Source organism: Sinohyriopsis cumingii, chromosome 13, assembly GCF_028554795.1.
Source record: "Sinohyriopsis cumingii isolate HCF-2022 chromosome 13, ASM2855479v2, whole genome shotgun sequence".
NCBI lineage: Eukaryota > Metazoa > Mollusca > Bivalvia > Unionida > Unionidae > Sinohyriopsis > Sinohyriopsis cumingii.
Window position 1 is genome coordinate 33,509,862 of NC_142973.1, and position 18,119 is coordinate 33,527,980.

The 18,119-nt window shown below is 35.1% G+C and overlaps 1 protein-coding gene across 4 annotated transcripts in view; it reads right to left on the minus strand.

Moving 5' to 3' along the window:
- Positions 1 to 729: 729 nt before the first annotated feature.
- Positions 730 to 18,119, minus strand: part of LOC149785172 (protein FAM199X-like) — a 43,610-nt gene continuing 26,220 nt past the window's right edge. For all 4 annotated transcript variants that reach the window (XM_089978964.1, XM_089978963.1, XM_089978965.1 and 1 more), the window contains exons 5-7: positions 15,865 to 16,016; positions 1,732 to 1,868; positions 730 to 1,008 (exon numbers count right to left, since the gene is read on the minus strand). In XM_089978964.1, coding sequence (XP_089835090.1) covers positions 838 to 1,008; positions 1,732 to 1,868; positions 15,865 to 16,016 — 460 coding nt within the window. In that variant the 3' untranslated portion in view covers positions 730 to 837. The remainder of the gene's footprint in view (positions 1,009 to 1,731; positions 1,869 to 15,864; positions 16,017 to 18,119) is intronic.

An 18,119-nucleotide genomic window follows, 5' to 3' on the forward strand; every position in this document is an offset into this window, starting at 1 on the left:
AAAATTGAGCAATGTCTCTGTATAGAATGTAAGAGATCTGGAAAGTTCCAGGCTTAAACTGCAATTAGTTTCGATAATATCAACTACTTAATTTGGCCATTTATGCAATTTGACAAATTTGAAGAAAATCTCTGCATTTTATGAAGAATATTTTTACCCATAACTTTTGAACCAGACAAGGTAGACATGTAATCTTTGTTTTGTTCTTTTAGTTTTATAAAGATCTATCTATTGGTTATAAAATCCACACAGAATTTCTAAGTTGAAATTTTGGCTGCCAGTACATAACCATGGTATTTCTTTATATATTTCTTTATAATTAGCATCGGTCCTTAAAATCCGTAATTTAAGGATCATTTCAGTAAGAATTAACTACAAATTGTAAGGGCTGACACATTTGCATCTCTATCAATGATCATCTACCATGTGCTGTAGATTGGGAACCAAGATAATCGAAATCTGCAAGAGATTTCTGTCAGCCAATGAAAATGACTATTGTATACTTGGAAGACATGAACCTTAACATAGATAGATACTTCAAATTTCTTTCAGATTAAATTGTCAGAATGTAACAGGTACTCTGTAAACAAGATATGAACATGCAGCAATTAAGTTGGATAGCATGATTATGCTGGTAATGTTATTTAGTGATTTCTTCTTTCAAGTGGTTTATTATGAATATCAGTAAAAAATAGGAATGGTGTAAATAATGATGAAATGAAACTGACAGTAGTTTTATTATTTATTTAGGGATGGTCGTGGTCATCTTCGAACATTCATGCTTTGAATGCTTCAAGACAATCATGGCAGAATTATTGAACACCTTATCATTATTTGTCATCCTAACACATCTATATCTTCATGGTGTGATTCACATGTTGAAATGGACAAGACCTCTTCCCTCACAAACAGCCCACTCCTCCTTTCTTTCAGTCTTTGTCTGTACTCTTTCTTCTGCCTCTGTTTGGGCACTTTTGATGGTGTTCTTCTGTCTTGTGTTTTCTGCTTCTAGAAATATCAAAACACAATTAGCTTTCTGTGTTTGCAAAACATTGCAGGGATGAATTCCCATGGTCAATGCAACTACATCAAAATGTGTCTTTTCATGCCTAGTATGTGTATATAAAGTTATAGTGTGGGCATCTCAATTTCTCCATGTTGATGTCTTGCCAACAAGTTCTAAATTTCTGCAACATTGTTTCTTCTTTCTTAAGTGTAACCTGTATGCATCAGTGTTCATTTCAAAACCTTTTATGAACTCAAGGGCAAATTAGTGCATCAAGCTGATGTTATTTTTAACTGGTCAACATTTAATTGCTTTTGTGATACATGTACTCAAATACACTTTTACAATGAATAACAGCTGGTGTTTTAACTGAATGGAAAAGAACTGAAAAGTGATGTAGCTGCATAATTAAGGTTGAAAATTAAATGATTCCATCAAAATCATAATGATGTACGTTTTAATGCATCACATGGTAGCCCAGATATGACATTTTAGTAGCCCATGGGCACCAGAAGTCAGACACGTACAATGTTTGATCCTGATTTCTGGACCCATAAAGATCAAGTAATCACTCAACCCAGGTATTTACTTTTCACTGCTTTCTTACATTCCCTGCACCTCAAAGATCATATGAAACATCTCATCCACTGAGTGCAAATTTTATAAATTGTGATTATATACTGTACAAATAACAAACAGTTGCCCAAGTGTGAACTTTCAAATACCTTGTTTTTCTTCCGGGCCGTGAATTGTGCTCTGTACTGTTCCTTATGGTCATCACAGGTGTGGTGTGTAGCTGTCAAATGAGTGTGAACATACTCTCGTATTTTTGTCAGTTTCTCTTCTGTGATGGAATCTATGTCTGGAAGTAAGAACACAAGACAAAATTAATGATCTCAAATGATGCATATTTCTGTCACTCCCCTGTAACACTCTCACAATGAACCACAACATTTTCAACACTAACCCTGACCTCTGACCTTCCAACAGTAATATTACTGTACCAAAGTTTTGGTAAATCAATCTTCAAAGCTCAACTATTTGTTGACAAGAGGTACAGCCAGTCAATAGTGGCTAAAAATTGGATGTCAGAGAACAAACAATGTGGCTAAACAAGACAATGTTACACACTGATAAGTAAAGGTTGCCACAAGAAACAGCAGGTGCTATGTTGGATGAATGCCCAAGGCCTGTGCAAGAAATCAAGATTTTATAAGTGTATTTGGTTACATGTAAGCCATACTCCCTGTCGAGACAATTCCCTTATGGAATTCCCAATTACAATGGATCCCCACCCAGTACAATGTATTATGGTCAATCAAGATATGTTATTCATATATACAGCACTCCCTCTTTACTCCACATACTTGTCAGCTCTCTTGAATGTGACCAGATTTATGAATCTATCTTTTTTCAATATGGTAAAAATATATGGAAATAGACAATGGCAAGGTAGGACTTGGCTTTGCTAACCAGGCTGATCATCCAATATTCACAAATCAAGTTAAAATGTCATTATCTGTTCATAATGGGAAATAAGATAAATGTAGTCAAACCTGTCCCAATGGTCACTTTTTAATCATGATCACCTGGTCACAATGGCCATTCCAATTTCCCCCTAAAAAACTTCCTATTTAAATGTCATGTATATATTGGTCACATGTTGTACAGTCAGCAGCCAGGTGTTTTCTAACCAAACAATGATCGTCATGCTTTAAGTAGCCAATGAAGTGTATTAAGAGAGACTGCACTATGCATGAAAATTAAATGCTTGTCTTACGAAGAAGGCATTATTTAAAAGAATAGCATATGAATCGAGGTGCAAACATTTTTTTCCACTGGTATTCACTGTACTCCAGTCACAGTCAATTAACTCAAAAGTGTCTCCATGTAAAATTTGAATGTGATGCAGTTTTTATCATTACAGAGGGAGAGTGTCAAAGAAATTCATTATCTAGATGAAGTGAAAAGATGACGGGAAAAGCAGGAGTGTATCAGCAAAAACAAGTTGCCATGTGTGATAGTACGGTAAGTAGTAAGTAGTGTTTTTGAAATTATATATATATATATATATATATATATATCAGTAACTTGGTTCATCTACGAGAATTGATCTCACTTCATTTGAATGAAGGGTAATTCAATATTTAAAAAACTTTTCTGTAATGGCGCCATTGGCAAAGTTTCACTTCAGGTGTTAGTAACAATTGCCACATTATGCTTTGTTATATTCCCTATTCATCAGAACACTCACATAAGCCATCTCTTTTCATCTCAGACAGCTGCACAAATAATATATCCAGATAATGCTTAGAAGTGTGAACATATCTTCCCATATCTAACTGTGCAAGTCTGCCAAAGAAAGAGCCAGTCCTGTTTTAAAATCATACGTAAGCTATCCCTTTGTAGAGAAATTGGTACTTTTATCATTTGTGTCCAAGTAAATTCAAACAGACTTGGTGCACGTTACTTCAGCACAATTAAGCCCGATGCACATAAAAGTCATACTGATAGTCACGTAGATATTTTCGAGTTCATCTCGTATGCTGGGTCCTTGATTTTTTTCATACACAATGAAAATTACTTATCTTACACAGTTTTTTGCACTTTGACAAAAATCTATTTCTTCATGTATGAAAAATTACAAGAAATACAGTGGTCGTCTTTGAATTAAGATGTTGCCAAGTCTTTGAAGTAAGCTTACTTGGCAACATGTTTACTGACTTTCTGAAAAAGAAACAATCTGTAGACTAGACCATGTGACCTTTCAGTTTTACTTTCTTATAGTGTTTACTTGTCAGTTTCGTGGATTAAAATTCAAAAACAAGTTATGATCATGATATTTGCAAATTCCCGTGTCTGATGTCCAGTTCCTCAGAGAATGTACTAGTCAAAACTTTTTATCTACCTGACATATGGAGAAACATCAATTGTAGGATCTGTCGACATCAAAATTCCAACTTCAAATCATCTTTCAATGAATGAAAACTGACAATACAAATAATGTCAGACAATTTTAAAACCAGGATAGTACAAAGAACTATGCTGGTAGTTATGATTGCCTAATTTGTCTGGCACTTTCACGATCTCTCAAAGTTATTGAAAACAGAAGAGAAAACGTGGAAGTGCCCTCTCAGTGTCCTTTAAGCTGTATTCTACTTCAATAACAGAATATCTTAGAACAGCAAACACAAAATGAGGTATTTGTGATGAGGTTGCACTAAAATGGTTTTGTTAACAACAATTCAGATTATCACAACTAACCCGTCTTTCCCTCAGAGCAACCACCACTAAGCTTAAGCTCAGTATACATGACTCCTGCTTTATTTTGTCTAATGTGCTATCAACAGAATGGCATGCCAACAGCTGGCAATATTCCATTATGGCTGGCTGGGTATAATGGCAGCAAGCACTTTTGTTTCTCCACATATTGTAGTGGGGTTGGAGAGAACAAGGACAGGATAAAGAAGAGAGTCACTCCCAGTCTTTCCTGAAGTTGTCACAGCTTTTCATAGTGAAGTGCTCTGCACACCAAGCTTTCACGCAATTCCATCCAACCACCACTGGTCTGTTTAATTCTTGCAACCCAAATACATGTATACATGCCAATGCAACACATTTTTGCTGATTGAACCATGTGTTTACTTTGACTGTAGATCTACAATTTTTACAGACTCCAGGATTCATTTGATGCTGCATTCTACAACAGCTTAAAAAATGTAATTGGAATTGCTCGTTTGGTAATATGACAAGTCTAATTTGACAAATTGATGCATACACATGATAAAGTAGGAAACCCATGAGCCCTTGCACAGTGTGCAACATTGCACAAATATAGGACAAGTGTACACGCACATCATATCATAGCTATAATACCATGATTATGATGGATTCATTGACATCTTCAAATGCACTGACATACACTGCTGTGACCTAGAAACTTCCACTCAGCACTTGACTGGCAATGATTCCACATGATATTACAGACAAAAATTAGGGTCTATCTGACAATCTGGTGGACTATCCAGTGAACATGATTCAATAAAAGGCCTCAAAGAGGGGAACTATTCTGCCTTTCATAAATCTATTACACGTTAATACACAACACCACAGTGAAGTACTTGCAACACCTGGATATTAAACTAAAGGTGCAATATGGGGACATCTACACTGGCACAAGTTAATGATGACAATACACTCTGGGCATAGTGCACTTTATTCAATATGAGTTTTAAAACCTGCACAACATGTTGGAATTATGTGTGGGCAGTTATGATTCACTAGTTTCTGTAGCACTTCAACAAATTCTTTCAGTTGCGTCAAATAGATGTGCAGACTAGAAATGCTTACTGAATATGCATCATAATACCAAAGTTACTGCAGTTCTAATTCAACTTATTAAATATAAATCATACCAAAGACCTATTTTGAACATAATTCTGCACCAATGATTGTCCAACTACCTGAATTTATTTATGACAGTATGCATTTCCCCTTGACTGTAGAATACTATATATGGCATCTGTTCCAGCAGACACTATTGCCACATACCAAAAATCTTGTATGGCTCTACATCAAGTCATGTGATGTACTAAATCTGTCATTGCTTTCTCCCTGGAAACTTTCCTTCTACATGAAGTCACGTGATATACTAAACATCATTGCTTTCTCCCTTGTTACTGTCGTCCTAAATGAAGTCATGTCATGTATTTTATCTATTATTGCCATCTCCTTTGCAACTGTCCTTCTACATGAAATCATGTGATATAATATATCTATTATTGCTATCTCCCTCAAAACTGTCCTTCTACATGAAGTCATTTCATGTACTAAATCTATTACTGCTTTCTATCTTGGAGCTGTCGTCTCTAAAAGATGTCCTGTGACATAAATAAAACTTATTGCACTCTCCCTTGGAACTATCCTTCTACATGAAGTCATTTCATGTACTAAATCAATTACTGTTTTCGCCCCTGGAAATGTCCTCCTACATGAAATCAGGTGATATAATAAATCTATTACTGTTATTTCACCTGAAACTGTCCTCCCACGCAAGTCATGTGATGTGCTAAATCTTTCCTTTGGAACTGTCCTCGTATAGTGGTAGAGTATGGTTCAGATACTATATCCATGCAGACAGTACAAATGGAGGACAGTTCCCTATGGAAATGGCAATATTAATATAACTGGTGTGTTATGTTAGATGGTGGTGGTGGTTGTTGTTGGCTTCATGCCATTTTCAGCCCACGATAAGCTATAAAGTACATGGCAGCCAGTATAACTGGTTGGGGAGAACCCAGGAAAACCCTGGTAAGAACCACCAACCAACAGGAAGAGTGTGTGTGATTGGGATTTTTAACGTAGATTTAACAATTTTTCAGTCATACCACTATGATGTCTAAAGTGTGGCAGTTTACAGTGAAGACCTTCCAACAAGATGATATTGGCAAGCTTTCTCAGTGGTAGTGATAATTAAAGGCAATTGTTTTAGACCACTCAACCACCACGGGTCCGCTGTATAGGTTTAACTGCTGGAAGCAGCAAATCCTTTAATGACACCATTGAAAACAATGCAAACACTGGCCAGGAAAAGCTTGATGCAGGACAGACACTTGGTGTAATTTAGATTAAGCCTTCAGTACTGTATAACTGCTATCCAAATTAAACCAGCCTACATTACAAAATTATACCTCCACAATAAGACATGACCAATACATTCCCTATGTCAACAAGTTTTCCCTGAAAAAAAGCAAGAACTTTTCAACATAATTCTGACTTCATAAGCAACTTCCAGAGAATGAAAAATAGCAACATAAATTTAAAAATAACTGTCTGTCAGTTAAAAGCCAACTTGACAGTGAGGACTCCTGTGCTGGTAGTTATGACAGTCCAGTTTTTCTAGCACTCTGACGAACTCTCAATGTTAATAAAAACAGAAAGAGTAAACTTGAAAGTGCCCTTCAAACGGGTAATAAAATTATCACAAATGTTAGAAAGTATGAATGCTATTTAAGCATACATCTTTATTATTCCTATCATCTTAAAGCATTCCAATGAGATTCATTTCAGTTTTACAGAAATATTTACAACAATAAGAGAAATACGGAAATAAATATATTGTTTAAATTCTATGTATGTTTGCTAATTACATTACTCAATGAATACAAGTCTTTTTACTTTTTCAGTGAAACAATTTGAAGATATTTTTTTAAGATTTCATGCAAAGTAGAAGCTATTTAAATCCCAACAAGGAAAAAATTTTAAATTAAGGATAATATTTATAAATTTTGTATGAATGGGTTTTACTTAATGCAGATTGAAAATGTTAATAGAAAATAAAACTTTTTTCAACAACTTATATGCCTAATTTTAAGGTAGACAAACATACCTGTAGCAGACATGTAATATCATTGAAATACAAACAAACAAACAAAAGCAATTTGGATGGATAGAGGGTCCATAATAGATGGCAATTCTAATTGGTCACCTTCATATTTCTTATTTTTCCAATGAAGCTCCAAAATGGGAAGCACCTCCCCCTTGATAACTCGCACACAACAGGTCCACAAACATAGACCGCACCATATGCGAGGTGTGAATTACAGAGGGACCTCCAAATTTTTTTCTCGAAATTAATAATTTTATGCAATATTTCATCCTATAAAGATATGGAAAGACTTCTACTATGAAACATTTTTTAAATTTCCATTTTATACTTTAAATGTATGATATGACAACTGCATGGAAGCAAAATATGAGAAGTTAATATTTGTTTTAATTATTTCTATATACATCATCAAAAAACATTTCATTTTAAGCTTGAACTGATATTTTCATCAAATTGCCTTCCAGTTATACATACACCCAATATTGTTAAATTTGCCTCATGACTAGCATAAAGATACATCTACATAACCTACCAACCTCGTATAGCAGCACCAGTCTGTGAGATGTCTTAAGTAGGATCATCACCTTGCATATCCACAGATCATGCAATTTACTAAACTAGTTTCACATATTTACCACTCAGTTTCACATATTTACCACTCAGTTTCACATATTTACCACTCAGTTTCACTTATTTACCACGCAGTTTCACTTATCTACTCCTCAGAGCAAGCAGATGACGAAGAGAGATAGAGAATAATCTAGTGACATATATTAATGTGATTGAACAGTTGATGCACTTCAATCAATGTCTGCTAATTCTAGCCAAACTGAAAATGGGGTTGACATGGCCAGTTGGTGAAATATTGTGTTTATCAGAGTACATCTTCAAAGGCCTCAAAGCAGGTGATGACCTTGCCTGTTGTTAAGTCCACTACCAGTTACCAAACACTACAGTAAAGTCAAGGCCTGTGATCACCTGTAACACTTAGTGAGGTAATTAGGATACAAATACACCAGCACAAGATGGTCAACATACTCTATACATACGAAGTTATAAATCCCCGACTCCCAATACACTAGGTCACAAAGTGGAATTGACAAACATGTACGACAGTTTTAAAACCAGCACATGATGTTTAAATTGCATGTGCAGGCAGTTATGACTGTCTAGTTTCTCTTGCACTTCAACGAACTCTTTCAGTTAAATGAAACGGAAGAGCAGACTAGAAGTGCCTACATAGTATATATCAACATACATATGTTACTCTATTTCTAATTCAAGACAAGAACAATACTTCCAGAAATTGTTCATACAGATTTACCTATGAACAAACATGTAAATGCACCAACTGTACTAATGTTTCTACCTGCCAATACTAGTCATTGTGCTGTACAAAGTATTTACACCTGTAACACCAACATACTTAGAAATTTGCCCATCCAAGCTCAGTGAAGTATGTTATAACTATACAAACTTGTGGGAAGGTATGTCACTAGATTGGTTCCACTAATTAAGTTGTAATTAGTGTCCGTATTCATAATGTATTGGAGATGGAGTGCTGCTTTAGCAGAGATTTGAACAGTGAAGACTACATTGTATGCACATATAGCAAAGCATCATTTACCTGATGAAACCTAATGCAATGCAATTTGTCCCAAAGAATTTTGCCCAATAACGGTCCTGTACTGTACATTTATTTATCACAGACCTGTTTAATCTTGTGTGGTTGACTTAAGTGTTTGATATGGGTGTTCAATCCACATAATCAACGCTTCAACGCATACCAGTAAACTTTTATAACTCCAATTTTCCTTAAATTCCATTTTTACTATAGCTAAAGATAAATATAGCTTTAAAAAAAATTCAGTCATATCGCTATGATGTCTGCAGTGTGACAGTTTATAGTGATGTCTACCACTAGGGCATCATGCCGCAGACATGTAGCATATGTCCTACCCAGTCACATTATCCAGACACCAGGCAGACCAGTCCTAACACTAACCTCTTAATGCTGAGCGCCAAACGAGGCAGCTGTTAGTACCATTTTTGTAAGTCTTTGGTATGACTCGGCTGGGGATCAAACATCTGTGGCAGACGCTCTAACAACTAGGCCACCGGAGTGGTGAAAAGCGTAAAGAATGGCATATTAACAAGTTTTTCTTAACTTATTACACTTTTATATGTTGCATGTATTAAAGGATGCGAAAATGTAAGAGTTCTTATAATTCTTTAAGATTATTCTTGTTGGATACCCAATTAATGTAGGAACCTGGATATTATAATGATAATCTCGTACATTAGTTCTAATGAATTGGTTTAACATGTAACAAGCCATTTCACGTTCCTGCACATGTAGTGTATATCGCTCATTTGCACATGATGTCTAATGTACTACACAGCACTAGTCATTGTATTTTCAGCTGATTTTGGATGTGATTTTGGACAATGAAATAATATCTTGGATGTAGTCTTAGGAATCAGTGGGTGGGTTTTGTGGTGGTGATCTCTGTTCAGAGTAAGAAAGTGGTTAAAATTTCTCATGGAAAGGGACAAAGCTTTGGGACCAATGGGTCTGCAGTTAACAGGAAGCTCTTGATGGATCCTTTGGTAGAATGGGAGGTGTTGGCCATGTATGGTGGCTCCTAGACCATCCAACGAGTGAAGGGACCAAAAGTACTTCGTGGTCATCAACTGGATGCCATAAGTTATAATTGTCCATTGTTAAATTATTAAGCAATACTATTTGAGTGAATATTAAATCAATGCATTCAAAATCACTATGAGTGAAAATTTTACATATATATATATATATATATATATATATATATATATACACACACACACACACACACACCCCTCTTCCCTGACAACTTGCACACAACGGGAACCGCCAAAAATTGAAGAAAAAAATCTGTATTACAGCACTGCTTTTTGTTTTCTTGATGCGACTGGCTCCTGTAGTGGTGTTTAATATTATCTTGCCAAATTGGGAGTCCCTAGAGCTGGGAACAAGACTAACTGTTGATACACCACAAAACAAGATTCCTTTTTTTCAAAAACACGTGACATTTCGTGTAACAATCGTATTCTTTGAAAAATCATACTTTTTATATTGCTCAATTAGTACAATATTGATGTTGTGAATTAATCAGTTGGAATTAATAATGAAACTTCTTATCGTCCTTGAGGATATCCCTAAGTGCCAGTTCAAGAATTCTCTGGAACTCACTTGCCCACAATGGTCAGTGTCCATGAAATCAAGCTCTTTATTTTACGAAGTATCCATTTTGCTTAGCTGCCTTGTTATCTTTGATCACAGTTATGTTCTTGTTGTTATTGTTGTTGTAGGGTTTAATGACACTTTTCAGCGCAAGATAGGCTATACATGGTGGCCAGTATTAATGGTGAAGGAAGAACCCGGGAAAATCCCGGAAAGAACCATCAACCCACAGGAAGCTACTGCCAAGTTTTCTCACATACCCACATTGGCCGAATCCGAGACTTGAACCCATGCCGACAGAGATGAGATGGCAGTGATCCGTAACGGTGAGCGCTTTCGACCACTTGGGGCCCCAATGATCACAGTTATGAAAGAGTCGGTTAATTTAAAGTATTTTATGTCACACACACGATAACATTTGTAAGTGTTCAATTGATCAAATGAAGTGAGTTCACCCACTAGATTTTAAGTTTGTAGGATTTTCATGCTTTTTAACTTTTCTTTTATTCCACCTCCTTTATTCGATTCAAAAGATATAATTAATGTGATAAGGAGGCAAGCTTTTTATTCAGTGCAATACAACAAATACTTCCGGAAGTCAGTTATCAAAACACAGTTGGCACTTAATTAGGTTCTCAGAGAAACACTCGTGGACATAGCTGTTACAGTAGATTGACACATTTTACATTTACTTACAAGACGACACACTGCATTTATGACTATTACACTTAAAAGAACTAAAACATAGAACTAGAACACAAATTTCAATTGATAAAATAAAAAAAAAGATTTAATTTGTATTTATTAAAGTAATGCCTCCACTTGGAATGAGTGACATTTTCATTGATCAAAATTTCATTACATATCGTTAATTACGGTGTACTAGGAATGTCATTTGGAAAGAAAATGTAAAAATTTGTATGACCTCTTTTTAAATTTGATATTTCATAGTGCTGATTAAAATTTCCAGGTCATATCTACTGTTTTCGACGATAAAACGGGCGATACATCAAAGTTTCTGTTACCAATTTTGATCACCATTTTCTTCAAGTTCAACAAATAGGGATCAATTTTTGGGGTATTTTCTGGTTTAAAAAATGGGATCCACGCCTGACCCTGCGTTATAAGCGGGTTCGTGAGTTATCGAGGGAGTGGTGTATACACACATGCATGTCAGCCTATTCTGCATGCAATGTAATTCTGCACGTCATTTTTTAAACAACGGAGCACGCTTTTTTCCTGTTAACATTGGATCACATGTTTTTGGTTAAAAATACAATTTGTATCAAGAAAGAACAATCATCCTTTAATCTGTGAAAGTGATATTCATAAAGTGTACAAAAATGTCCCACATTTCTATTCAAACATATGAAGATTTGATTTAGAAACAACATGAAGACCACTCCATGACCTTCTTGAATTTGTAACCAAGAAAAACTATTAAATATTTATCTTTTAGAATCATACAAATAAATACATTTAAAATATAGAAATGTTTACCTTAGAACTATACTGCATCTTAATCCAGGTTTCTAATCTTGCAAGTTGTCCAACACCTACTTTACTGTCTGCTAACCAACTTGTTAACTTGCCACTTAAATGACATTCCCGAGCAGTCTGTTTCATAATTCTGTAGCAATTCCCCCCCATAAACGAGATGTTGTGAACACATTACATCTTATTCATTATTGTTTGTTATCATAACTTATTTTTGTATAAAATGTTGAACTTTGACTAATAATTTTTACAAGATCAGTTTAGTTTGCTTAACATCTCTATTGGCATTGTTACATTGAATTTTGTAAAACCAGCAATAAATCTGACCTAGTTCCTCAGCAAAAAGACTATTTTGAATTGAATGTTCTTCTGTTGACAAATGCTGCTTTTAAAATTTCAGCATTGCAGTGTTCTATTTTCATCAATCAGTCCAATTCAGTATGCATTTTGTGTTAATATCGGTAACAGAAACCTAACATGCGCAGAAAAGCTGACAGCTGTGTACCTGTAGATGACAGATCCTTCAGTCGATCATTTTTTCTGTATTGATTCTTTTTGGTTACTCATTTATGTTGCATGTTATGATTTGTTCCAGTTAGGAAGGATATTGTTTACCTTAGAATGTTTTTTTTAACTCACTGTGCATCATTTTGTTAAATCTATTGTTGGATTTTATTTGTTAGAGCAGTGGTCTCAAACATGCAGCCCTCCAAGCTGTATCCAGTGGCCTGCATAATGATTGGCATCACAAGGTGTCATGAGAGATAACAAATGTGGTGCAGCCCTTGGGCCATTAAAAATGTCCATCATGCAGCCCTCAAGGTGGTTTGATTTTGAGACCCCTGTGTTAAAGTTTGGCGTCGGATTCATTAATTTTTTCAATCACATTATTAACTTCTCATTCCCGAAAATGAGTGTAGTGTCTTTGCTATAATCTAATTCCAATCCCCACTTGCCTTGATTATACAGCATGCTTTGTGTGTCTCTGCCATGATCTAATCCCAACCCCCATTAACCTGTTACACTTGCCTTGATTATACACTATTAACCCACCCCATTCATCTCAATACAACACATTGATAATCAAGATAAAACTACTTGTCATTTTCCCATTAAAAAGAGGATTATCGAAAGCTGAAAAATGTAGTTTCATGCATTTCCAGTTCAGTTTGGTGCAGATCTGATGGTTATAAATGCCAGAAATTACATTCCTGGAAAAAATTCATAAGATCCTTGAAAAGAAACAATTTCTACACATAAAACGAAAGCAAATTACAATTCTAAATTAATCATTTTATCCTATAAAAATATGGAAAGAAGGCTTCTACTATGGAAACTTTTTTAAAATTTCCATTTTATACTTTAACTGTGTGATATGACAAAAGTTTTAATTATTTCTATATACATTATCAAAAACATTTCAAGTTTGAGCTGATATTTTCATCAAATTGACTTCCAGCTATACATACACCCAATATTGTTAAATTTGCCTCATGACTAGCATAAAAATACATTCACATAACCTACCAACCTCGTATAGCAGCACCAGTCTGTGCCAGGTCATTAGTAGGATTATCACCTTGCATATCCACATCATGCAATTTACTAAACCAGTTTCACATATTTACCACTCAGTTTCACATATTTACCACTCAGTTTCATATATTTACCACTCAGTTTCACTTATTTACTCCTCAGAGCAAGCAAATGATGAAGAGAAATAGAGAATAATCCAGTGACATATATTAATGTGATTAAACAGTTAATGCACTTCATTCAATGTCTGCTAATTCTAGCCAAACTGAAAATGGGGTTGACATGGCCAGTTGGTGAAATACTGTGTTTATCCATGTACATCTTCAAAGGCCTCAAAGCAGGTGATGACCTTGCCTGTTGTTAAGTCCACTACAGGTTACCAAACAATACATTAAAGTCAAGTCCTGTGATCACCTGTTTAACACTTCAGTGAGGTAATTAGGATACAAATACACCAGTACAAGATGGTCAACACACTCTGTACATACTATATTTTATTCAGTAGCAAACAAAGTTATAAATCCCCGACTCCCAATACACTAGGTCACAAAGTGGAATCGACAAATATGTATGACAGTTTTAAAACCAGCACATGATGTTTAAATTGCATGTGCAGGCAGTTATGACTGTCTAGTTTCTCTTGCACTTCAACGAACTCTTTCAGTTAAATGAAACGGAAGAGCAGACTAGAAGTGCCTACATAGTATATATCAACATACATATGTTACTCTATTTCTAATTCAAGACAAGAACAATACTTCCAGAAATTGTTCATACAGATTTACCTATGAACAAACATGTAAATGCACCAACTGTACTAATGTTTCTACCTGCTAATACTAGTCATTGTGCCATACAAAGTATTTACACCTGTAACACCAACATACTTAGAAATTTGCCCATCCAAGCTCAATGAAGTATGTTATAACTATACAAACTTGTGGGAAGGTATGTCACTAGATTGGTTCCACTAATTAAGTTGTAATTAGTGTCCGTATTCATAATGTATTGGAGATGGAGTGCTGCTTTAGCAGAGATTTGAACAGTGAAGACTACATTGTATGCACATATAGCAAAGCATCATTTACCTGATGAAACCTAATGCAATGCAATTTGTCCCAAAGAATTTTGCCCAATAACGGTCCTGTACTGTACATTTATTTATCACAGACCTGTTTAATCTTGTGTGGTTGACTTAGTGTTTGATATGAGTGTTCAATCCACATAATCAACGTTTCAATGCATACCAGTAAACTTTTATAACTCCAATTTTCCTTAAATTCCATTTTTACTATAACTGAAGATAAAAGTAGCTTTAAAAAAATATTCAGTCATATCGCTATGATGTCTGCAGTGTGACAGTTTATAGTGATGTATACCACTAGGGCATCATGCCGCAGACATGTAGCATATGTCCCACCCAGTCACATTATCCAGACAGATTTGAACAATGAAGACTCCATGTTCACATTCACAAGAAACCCCAATAATATAAAGACGAGTAATCTAGAGCATGTTTCAAGATCTACAGCCATAAGCACGAGGCTTAGCTAAATGCAAAACAAGTATGTCGAAACTAACAAAAAATAGATGTCCAAAAAGTCTAAAAATGTTGACACTTTAATGGTGCAAAATAAAATTAGGTTATCTACATGCAAGTATAGACATGTCTACCGAGTTTCACTTGTTTACCTCTAGAGTTTGTCTTAAATATGCTTACAAAAATCATGATAGTGTAAGAAGTTCACAATCACAATTTTTTTTTAAATGGTGGCATAGCCTGAAAAACTATTCAGGTAAATTCCACGGGTTAAAAACAAAAGCTGAAAGATGGATTTATGAACTGATAAATGTTTTCAAGCATTTTATGTCTCAAAGACAAAGAGCTGCAAAACAGAACTTTTGTGTTAAAGTTCAAGATTTTATCACGAAATGGTTTAACATATAGAACACCGTTTACTGGCCATTTTCCACTCAAGCCAGTGTAGCAATCACTTACATACACCCACTACTTTTCGAAACTGTCAGAATGTATGGCTGGACTCTGGCATGAACTAAAATGTGCTGTTGGGTTATAACTTTGCTGAATAAAACTGAATAGACTATTATGCAGAATAATTGTTGTTGAGGACTGTGTTCCTGAGAAGAAAATGTTTAGCAGTTTAACTCAATTCCTTGACATTTCCATCTCCACTGTGAATATAAAATGTTTACCTATGACAAACTCTGTGTCTGTGGTAGAGATTGATGCTGTGGGATTAATGATTCTGATAACATCCAGCTGTTCTCGTAAACCGAGGTTCTGGCTAATGGTCAAGCTGATGTCTTCAACCACATCCCTGCGCTCACGTATTGTTAGTTCTGACCTACAAATAACAGGAACAAGGCTTGCTCAAAGAGACTGACACTTTAGTAGTCAAAAAGTATTTCTAGGAATGTGAAAGATACTGACAATTTAGTAGTCAAAAAGAATTTCTAGGAATATAACAAGTCCACTTCTTCTGTTATTTGTCTTTTTTTTTTATTATCACCAAGTACTGAACGCATCTCAGACGCGCTTGAAAAACTACAATGTTCCAAACATTTTTTAAAAAAATATTTTTTTTTAACCTGTTCCAGATGACATGGATAAAAGATTAACAGACAATATTCAAACACATCCAATGGCTTAGCTAAATCTCCACAGCCCAGGTTATTGAACTGGCATCAAAGTATTCTTCAGATACGACCACAAATTGGGTTTGATTTAAATCTATTCATACTTGTTTGTATTGTCATGCATACACATCAGGACATCTTGAACCCCCAGACAAGACCCTTGACTTTAAAAACAATTTCTGCCCATTGACTTTTGAAATGTTTATTGGAATGCAACAAAATACAAAGTAGGGTGAAAATTCATTAGGATATTATATATTGCAGTGTTCATTAATTTCAATGTTGTGCAAAAATGTAAGCAGAGACCTTTGACTTTACCAAATCAGTTTGGTCTGGCTTTCAAAACTCCTTCACCAGCACACAGATATGCTGGTGATCAGTTCTATGCAATTTTATTCAGAACAAATTCCTTACATACATGTAGTGCGAGAATGGATTAAGTGAAAAATCTCATGTCAATGTTTGTTTTAAAGTACAATAATAAGATGATCATCATGGCTGTCTTGTTAAATGTCACTATGATTGTCATGTTAAAGGTTACTATGGTTGTCTTGTTAAATGTCACTATGATTGTCATGTTAAAGGTTACTATGGATGTCATGTTAAAGGTCATTATGGTTGTTGTGTTAAAGGTTACTATGATTGTCATGTTAAAGGTCACTATGGTTGTCATGTTAAAGGTCATGTTAAAGGTCACTATGGTTGTCATGTTAAAGGTCACTATGGTTGTCATGTTCAAGCTCAGGTAAGCAGTAGCAATAATATTTACTGTGGCATCAATGTTGGATTCAAGTTCAGTATTTTTTATTTGTGACCAAACTGATTGCAGAAGAAGTCTTTCAGGTTGAATTCAATGTTGATATGATATAATCATCTGTTAAGGATGTATAGCAATTGACATGACAAGATTTTGAGATGGCCACAATTGTGGCCGATTTGGAGGTCTGTTGGGCTATATTTTATTTTAAGACCAAGTAGTCATCAGCATTCTTTCATGAAAAATCTATGTCAATACAGCCTTAAAGTAGCCATAATGGATGTCAGGCCAACGCCATTTTTATTTAGCGTGTCGTATGTCATCATTTAACGCAAAGTTCGCATCAATATGACCATCCATTAAGATCAGCAACAATAAGATTTACATGATGATAGCTGTAGTGGCCCATACTGGATGCCAGATGATGCAATTTTCATTTTGGACTATGTGTAATTAATGATTACAAGTCCTCAAGTGAAAACCTGATGTCGATATGATCTTGCATTCTGGAGAAGCAGCAATAACAAAGTCTTTTTAAGAAAGATGTCAGACATAATGGATGTGCCACAGGCAGCATTTTCATTTAGGACCCTCAACACCTTGGGGAAGAATGCAAGTATCAAGTTTCATGGCAATCCTTGCAATAGATTAGTGAGAACAAACTTGTGCTAACAGACAGATGATGATCCACGGAGAATGACAGGTCAGAAAATAATCTCATTTGGTCTATGACAGCTAAACAAAGCAAACCATAATAATGAAACATACGTTTGGCGAAAACAAATTTAAATATTTAAAAATACTGTGGTGGCACTATGGAATTTTTTGTATACATGGTTCCCACGCTTTTCTAAAGATAAATTTCCAGGTCAGTTCCTGGGTTTTTCCAGGATTAAATTAATTTTTTCAAGGTTCACATATGACCATTACTGAACAGATAAAGAACATTTTAGATCATAAAACATGCATTTTCTACATCTAAAGATGGTTCTTTTTCAAGACTCTCCAAAACATCTAAGCCAGAAAAGATGATCATGTACAAAATCACAAAATG